Source organism: Lepisma saccharinum, chromosome 26 (assembly GCF_977018435.1).
Source record: "Lepisma saccharinum chromosome 26, izLepSacc3.1, whole genome shotgun sequence".
NCBI classification, from domain to species: domain Eukaryota; kingdom Metazoa; phylum Arthropoda; class Insecta; order Zygentoma; family Lepismatidae; genus Lepisma; species Lepisma saccharinum.
The window spans coordinates 33,822,574-33,830,320 of NC_139254.1; the positions used below are offsets into that span (position 1 = coordinate 33,822,574).

The following is a 7,747-nucleotide window of genomic DNA, read 5'->3' on the forward strand; positions in this document are numbered from 1 at the left end:
ACCCACATACATATATTTTAAAATTTTCATCCCTGTACTTCGAACAGCAATTCAATACACACTCATATCCAAACCCACATACCTTTACACTTTATTTTCTTCTAAATGTGTATAACTCTCAAACTTTATTTATTTCATTGCTACTATAGAACACTGTATATATGAAGGGCAGTCAAATTAAAACCGAACACCGCTACAAAGTGACAATGGAGTTTGATTTATTCAAAACTAATTGCCACAAGTGTTAAGACATTTATTCCACTGGGAGACGAGACGATCAATTCCAGTCTTGTAGAAAGAGATAGGTCGCTGACGGATCCACAACCTCACCCACTGTTGCCCTTCCTCGTTCGAATGAAACCGACGTCCACGAATGTATTTCTTCAGTCACCAAAAACGTGGAAGTCACAAGGGGAAATATCGGGGCTGTACGGAGGATGTTCAAGCGTTTCCCAACCAAATGTCTGAAGCTTACCCCTCACCAGATTGGCAGTATGGAGACGGGCGTTATCATGCAAAAGGCTGATTCCGTCCGACAGAATTCCTCGGTGTTTTAACCTTATGGCGCATTCTCAGTTTCTGCAACGTGTCTGCATAGCGCTGCGCATTGATTGTGGCTCCACGCTCTAGGAAGTCGACAAGCAGAGGGCCCTTGCAGTCGAAGAAGGAGTTCATCATGACCTTACCGGAACTCGTGTGGACAGCCTTGGATTTCTTTGGCGGGGAAGAATCGACGTGTTTCCATTGTTGGCTTTGCCGTTTGCTCTCGGGCTCAAAATGGTGGCATCACGTTTCGTTCCCTGTGACGTTACTTGACAGCAACGCATACTCTTCCTCGTGGTACCGCTGCAAATGACTCAGACATGCAGTCATTCTGTCAATCTTTTGTCCCTCCGTCAGTTGAAGCGGAACCCACTGCGTGTAAATTTTTCGGAACTGCAGGTGATCTTTGATAATGGCATGCACAGAGCCATGACTAATGCCAACCTGATCACGAATTTCTTCCTCTGTGATTCGTCGGTCTTCCCGGATCAGACCATAGATCCTCGCAATCACATCAGGCGTAATGGCTCGATGGGCCTGTCTCGGATGCGGATCGTCTTGCAGTGATGTGCGTCCTTCGTGGAATCTCTTCTTCCACTCGTGCACACTTGTCAGGGACATGCAGTGTTCGCCATACACTGCACACATGCGACGATGAATTTCGCGTGTTCCAGAACCCTCAGCCACCAAGAAACAAACCACACCTCTATGCTCTTCTTTGCTTGCCTCCATTTCCAAGGCTGGACGAACACACTTTTCACTACGCTCACCTCCTGAGCAATGACGAAGCAAGTGTGTGGACCTGTGCGTTTTCACTATGCATTTCTCCTACCCTACAGATGGCAGTATCGAAACGTAACAACAGTGTTGCCAACTTTTAAGAGGAATGTGTTTTATGGTGGGTGTTCGGTTTTCATTTGACTTACTTACTAATGTAAATTCATCACATTTTCCTTAGATGGAGCTTTGGCATATTTTTTTACTATATAAAGCAAGTCATTATTTGTATTAATTTTGTTCAAAATTAAATGTAGGATGGCTTAATTGTAACCCGATGGAGATAATAAATAATAATAATAATAACCGTGGCCTACTTTAATCGTCATTATTGTTTGCATAACCGGTTTGCACCAACAGAAGATTTTGTCTGAACAAAAAATATATTTTTGTGGTGATCTAACCTGATTAGAATTAAAAAATTAATACCTCTTTCGTTTCGAAATTTTGTACTTTGGTCATATCATTATGCCATAATTATCAACCTCTATTTGAGATAACACTAGCCACAACTACAGGTTTTGTAGTTGTGTGGTTGTGCTTATGTATGCGCGTGTATGTCTGTGGTTTTGTACACACAGACACACACTTCTTACGTTGCCTCTATTTTTCCGTTATTATTTTCCATTAACCGAGTACGGTACGGTGTTTTGATAACGTAAATGCACCCTTAAGGACAAGGCATGTGGCAACAAGGCGAGGTCACTTCTAATTGCCACTCGTACCAGCGTACAGCCTCAACGGTGCATGTTACGTTGAAAATTCAAAGGACATTATATTGAAAACCTCATAATTCTAACAACTTTCCCCTCTTTCCATTCTTCGCCATCTGCACTAATAACGCCGTTACGCGCTATGGTGTCAGACTTTTGAAGCATCCTGTATATATACAGATTGTCAAAATCTGAACTGCTTGCGCTTGCGTCCTAGCACCTGCAAGTCATAAGGTTTGATGCCAAACATGATCGCATAGACGAAAATGTTATTTTTAGACGTTTCGCAGCCATATTGATAGTGTTTTTTTTTAAAATTTGTTATTATCATAATACAGTTATATACTGCAACTTAGGTGAAAATAAGATGTCCTGAATGATAAATAACCGCAATGAACTAACATGTTACAGGAATATAATCTTCGTCATAACCGCCACTTTGAAGACACCATTACAGACAAACGAGGGCTTAAAAACTTAGAGTCTGGGGCGTTTTAGGTTTGGGAATTAATGTAGTATCCGCCCCCCAAAGGACACGTCCACCGGAAGTGAAATACTCTTCCATTTTTTGTTGCTTTCCGACCGCACTAATTATTCCCTGCAATTCTTGTTATTGTCCTATTTCCCTTCACTTTCATTACTTCAGAGCAGAGCAAATGACTTCTCCTCTTTATCTATTAGAAACAATATTCTGTCTTCAGTCTGTAATTAACTTGCTTAGAACCATAATTTCACAACTCAATTTTTTGACTCATTTAATAAAAATAATCACATGAATTTTTAAAGAAATATACAAATTGCAAAAAAAAAATTAGAAGGTACTAAGTATAACCTGGAAAGTTTTAAATAAGTACAGCTAGATTATTCTGTTTTAGTTTATTTTGTATTAAATAAAATACATACTTCATTTTGAATTTCCCTCATCGTTCTATTTGTTTGGAAATTTTCGTGCTTCGAAAATTTGGCAAAACTGCTAATCATAGAACCATATGCGTTCGCAACCAACCAAATATACTCCTTCAGCATTGTTTTATTCATAGAATTGGAATAGCTATAAATGATATAAATATATATACATACATACATATATATATATATATATATATATATATATATATATATTAATAAAAAACATGTATAAAATATTTCAGTCTTAAAGTAGTAAAACCAAACGAAAGATGGAATATAGTATTTCTAAATTTATTTGATCGAGTTCAGAAGTTTCCTTTCAAACGTTGAAGAATGGACATTTCCACTGCGACACGATAAACGTTTGATATCTATTCATATTACGGATTACGACACAAATGTGATATTTTGAAGGTATCTGGGCGATATTTGTTTTGGCTATTGAGAATTACGCCTTCACACATTGATGGACGTTACGTTCTACGTAACTGAAGTGAAACGTATCTGTTGGCCTGACGTCTATGTATTAGGCAGGCGTACTGGCAGGACTTTCTGCTAGCCACGTACGATTCGTATTGGTAGTGAAAGCGACAAGAAAAAGTCATTAGTTACTGTGTAAAACACAAATATCTTGTAACTTTTCTTGCAAAAAAGTGTTCTCCATTTCTTGCAGACGTATTATGTCCTAACAGTGGCAGCATCTACTCGGTACGTTTTATTTCTATTAAAATGACAAGGTGATACTGCGAATAGTCAGTGGCTCAACAAGTGAACAACCTTGGACATTGCCAATGCATAGGGTCTGACTGGAAAGAAAATGTTACAAGAATGACTTTTCTGGAACTACAAATATCTTCGTTATAAAATATTGTTCACAAATTTTAAAATAACAGTACTTTTAGAACAGTCGGGTTTACACGTCATTTTCTTCATTATAAATGGTGGTACGGTAAACAAAAGTGCGCAGAGTTTTTTTTAAATTTCCTGCAGTAAGCAACAGTTTTTCTTCTCATATTTATCCTACTACGTCATTTTTCTGTTACTTTGTACAGGGTGATCGAAAAGTCCCCGAACCCAAACTTCAATTATTTTTTTTCGCCGGTCGTTATTATGATAATGTCAAAATTTCTGTGGAAGCTGGTTTGTGAGGGTCTTGGCTGTACACGACACAAGAGATGGCGCTGGGGAGTGGCGCTAGCAGTCGTGGCGAGGAAATGAACTACGAGCAGTGCTGGTAACAAAATAATCACGCCAGTTGCAAGGATGACTTTGTCGGTGGAGGAGGATTTTTTTTCGAAAACCGAGTGAATTCTATTGTGTACCAGGACATTATACAGCAGTTTATCGCGCTTTTGTACGCCGATGAACGAGATGTGTGGTTGCAACAAGACGGGTCAACATGCCATACGTCCAATGCCACCATGGCAGTTCTGCGTGAATTTTTTGATGACCGCCTGATTTCATCAGGGCTTTGGCCGGCAAGATCACCTGATTTAACAACACCCGATTTTTTCTTGTGGGGTCACAGTTTAGGTTAACTGTTGGTTTGGTTTACCTGATTATTTTGTTACCAGCATTGCTCGTAGTTCATTTCCTCGCCACGACTGCTAGTGCCACTCCCCAGCGCCATCTCTTGTGTCGTGTACAGCCAAGACCCTCGCAAACCAGCTTCCACAGAAATTTTGACATTATCATAATAACGACCGGCAAAAAAAAATATTTGAAGTTTGGGTTCGGGGACTTTTCGATCACCCTGTATAATCGCAACGATGAGAACGATTGAATAATTTATATTTATATTGTCTTGCGTCACTTTTCTTGCTACTTTTGGCTAATCCGACAATGATGATGAATATTGGAAGTGTTATGGTAAATTTCGAAAAAAAAAATGTTAAAATTTATTTTTGAAAATTTTGTCAGTAACCAATTTGAAGCTATATTTTTCGCTTGACTTGGGAACATGCACGCTGGAGAACTCTTTCATTTACCTTCCATGTGGGCAGCAAGGATACTTAGTTGATGAATGATCATTACAAGGCATAAATTTTCCTTCCACAATTGCTCTTTCTTCCATTATTTCATTATTTAACTATTTAATTTTTTACAGATCGCAAAACTGCCGCACACGTCTCTCCATAGGTTACAGAATAAATCGAACTCTCGAAGAAAAGACGACAGACCAGGTGCAAATAAATGACGTATCAACAAGCCGGGTCGTGATTTTAACTCAACGCCAGTCTCGCAACTTTGGAAGTCTAGTGTTTACCTAAACTTGAACGCAGAGTAGCCATCTGGGAAGCCCCATATACACGTGAGTGTGTGTGGCGGGTGTATATGTGTGTGTGTGTGTGTGTGTGCGTGTGTGTGTGTGTGTGTATGTGTGTGTTTCTGTATTACTGGTTGCATAGAGTAAACTGCAAAATACAGGATGTCCGGATTGGAATTTTTTATAATGAACATATGAGACCATTTTCTATATTGTGGCTTAGTGTTTGGAAAGTTACTTTTTAAATAGTAACTAGTTACAGTTACAGTTTTCTGCTTCATAAAGTAACTGAGTTACTGTTACAGTTACTCATTTAAAAAAGTAACTCAGTTACAGTTAATACTGCTTGAAACTAACTGTAAGTTAGTTTTACAGTTACATTCTGCCAGAAATTTTCTTGACAACAATCATTAATTGACTACCTAACTAACTCCCTAGCCTTCCTAGGTTCATGGCTGCAGCAACACAGGCCTTCCATTTTTCCCTATCTTGAGCAAGATCTATATACTCTTTTAAATCCCTACCGATTTTCCTTAGGTCCATCTCAACGTTGACCCTCCATCTTCGCCTTGGCCTTCCTACAGGTCTCTTACCATCAGTTTTCCCAACAAGAATCCTGTAAACTCCTCTTTCCTCTCCCATTCGTGCCACATGGCCTGCCCAACTAAGTCTTCTTGATTTAATTATTCTAATAATATCTGGACATGAATACAAATTATGTAGTTCTAAATTATGTAACCTTCTCCACTCACCTGTCTCCTCATCCCTTTTAGGTCCAAATATTTTCCTAAGGATCTTATTTTCAGATACTCTCAATTTATGAATTTATGTTCCTCTTTCAAGGTAAGGGACCAAGTTTCACATCCATATAATACTACAGGCAAAATTACTGTTTTGTATATTTTAACTTTTAGTTTCTTAGATATTAAACGAGAAGACAAAAGTTTATGCAGAGAGAAGTAACAAGCATTTCCTGAATTAAGCCTACTTTTTATTTCCTCTTTAATATTTTAATATAATTTTCATTTGTTAATATTACTCCTAAGTATTTGAATTTGGTTCAAACGAGTTGTTATCAATAATTAGATTTCGATTATTACCTAACACTTGGTTTCGGTTTTGAAAAATATTTTAGCATTATTCTTAATTGTATTCACATCATCCCCCAGTAAGTCTATGTCATCTGCATATGCTAACAACTGAGTCACACCATCTAATTTTACTCCTTCTTTAGTTTCTTTTACCTTCCTTACAGCATATTCCAATGCAAAATTAAAGAGCAATGGAGATAAAGCATCTCCTTGTTTTAACCCATCATGAATTGTAAATTTGTCAGACATATTAATACCCACACGAATTTTACTTTCTGTTTCACTGGTGCATATTTTTATCATACTAACAAGCTTCTTAGGTATTCCAAACTCTACTAATATATTATATAATTTATTTCTTTTGACCGAATCATATGCTTTTTTGAAATCAATGAATAGCTGATGGACATTTTGATTATATTCCCACTTTTTTTCAAGTGTCTGTCTGATGTGAAAAATTTTATCTGTAGTTGAACTGTTACGTTTAAATCAACATTGATAATCACCTATATTTCATTAGCATATGAGGTTAGTCTTGTTAAAAGAATGTTAGACAATATTTTATATGTTGTTGAGAGTAGAGAAATTACACGGTAATTATTGCAGTTCATTTTATCACCTTTCTTAAACACAGGAACAATTATGGATTCTTTCCACTGTTGAGGGATTTCTTCTTTATTCCATATTAAACCAATTAATTTATGAACTTGACATATTAATGAATTTCCACCATATTTAATTAACTCAGATGGTATTAAATCAATGCCGGGTGCTTTGTTATTCTTTAGCCTTTTAATAGCATCTTTAACTTCAATCAAGTTAGGTTCTGGAACTAAAGGTTCTGCTGTGTGGACTTCATTTACTTCTGATTTATCTCCTACATGAACATTCAAAAGGTCATTAAAGTAGTTCTTCCATCTATTTAGAATATCGCTTGGGTCAGCTAGAAAATCACCGTTTTTATCTTTTATCAAATATACTTTAGGTTTCCACCCCTTTCTAAACTCATTTACAGCTTTATATAAATCTCTGATATTTTTATTTTTGCTGTTTGTTTCAATTTCGTTAATTTTGCTTTTCAAGTAATTTCTTTTTTTACTTCTAAACGTGCGGTTAACTTCTCGCTTTATTCTATTATAATTGTTTAGATTTGTATCATCAGAGTTATTTAACCACCTAAGTCTAGCATGATTTCTTATTTCTATTAGATTATGACATTCATTATCAAACCATGGCTTACTTTTTCTTGGTTTATGGTATCCTATACTTTCTTTAGCTGCTGATTCTATTGCATTACGTATGTGCTCCCAATTCTTATTTACGTCTGTTTCATTTATATTTTCATCTTCATTTAAATCCTGCAAAACATCAAATCTATTTGACAGTTTAATTTGGTAATTTTTCTTAAGTCTTTCATCAGTAAACTTTCCAGTATCAAATTTTATAAC

The 7,747-nt window shown here is 36.7% G+C and overlaps 1 protein-coding gene across 1 annotated transcript; it reads right to left on the minus strand.

Moving 5' to 3' along the window:
- Nucleotides 1-786: 786 nt before the first annotated feature.
- LOC145979619 (protein GVQW3-like) lies at nucleotides 787-1,275 on the minus strand. The gene has a single exon (XM_083112583.1). The coding sequence runs from the start codon at nucleotides 1,273-1,275 to the stop codon at nucleotides 787-789; it is 489 nt and encodes a 162-aa protein (XP_082968709.1).
- Between the last annotated feature and the right edge of the window lie 6,472 nt (nucleotides 1,276-7,747).

Bases quoted from the DNA above. Each gene is read 5' to 3' on its own strand.
- LOC145979619 (XM_083112583.1), bottom strand. From the start codon at position 1,275: ATGGAGGCAAGCAAAGAAGAGCATAGAGGTGTGGTTTGTTTCTTGGTG.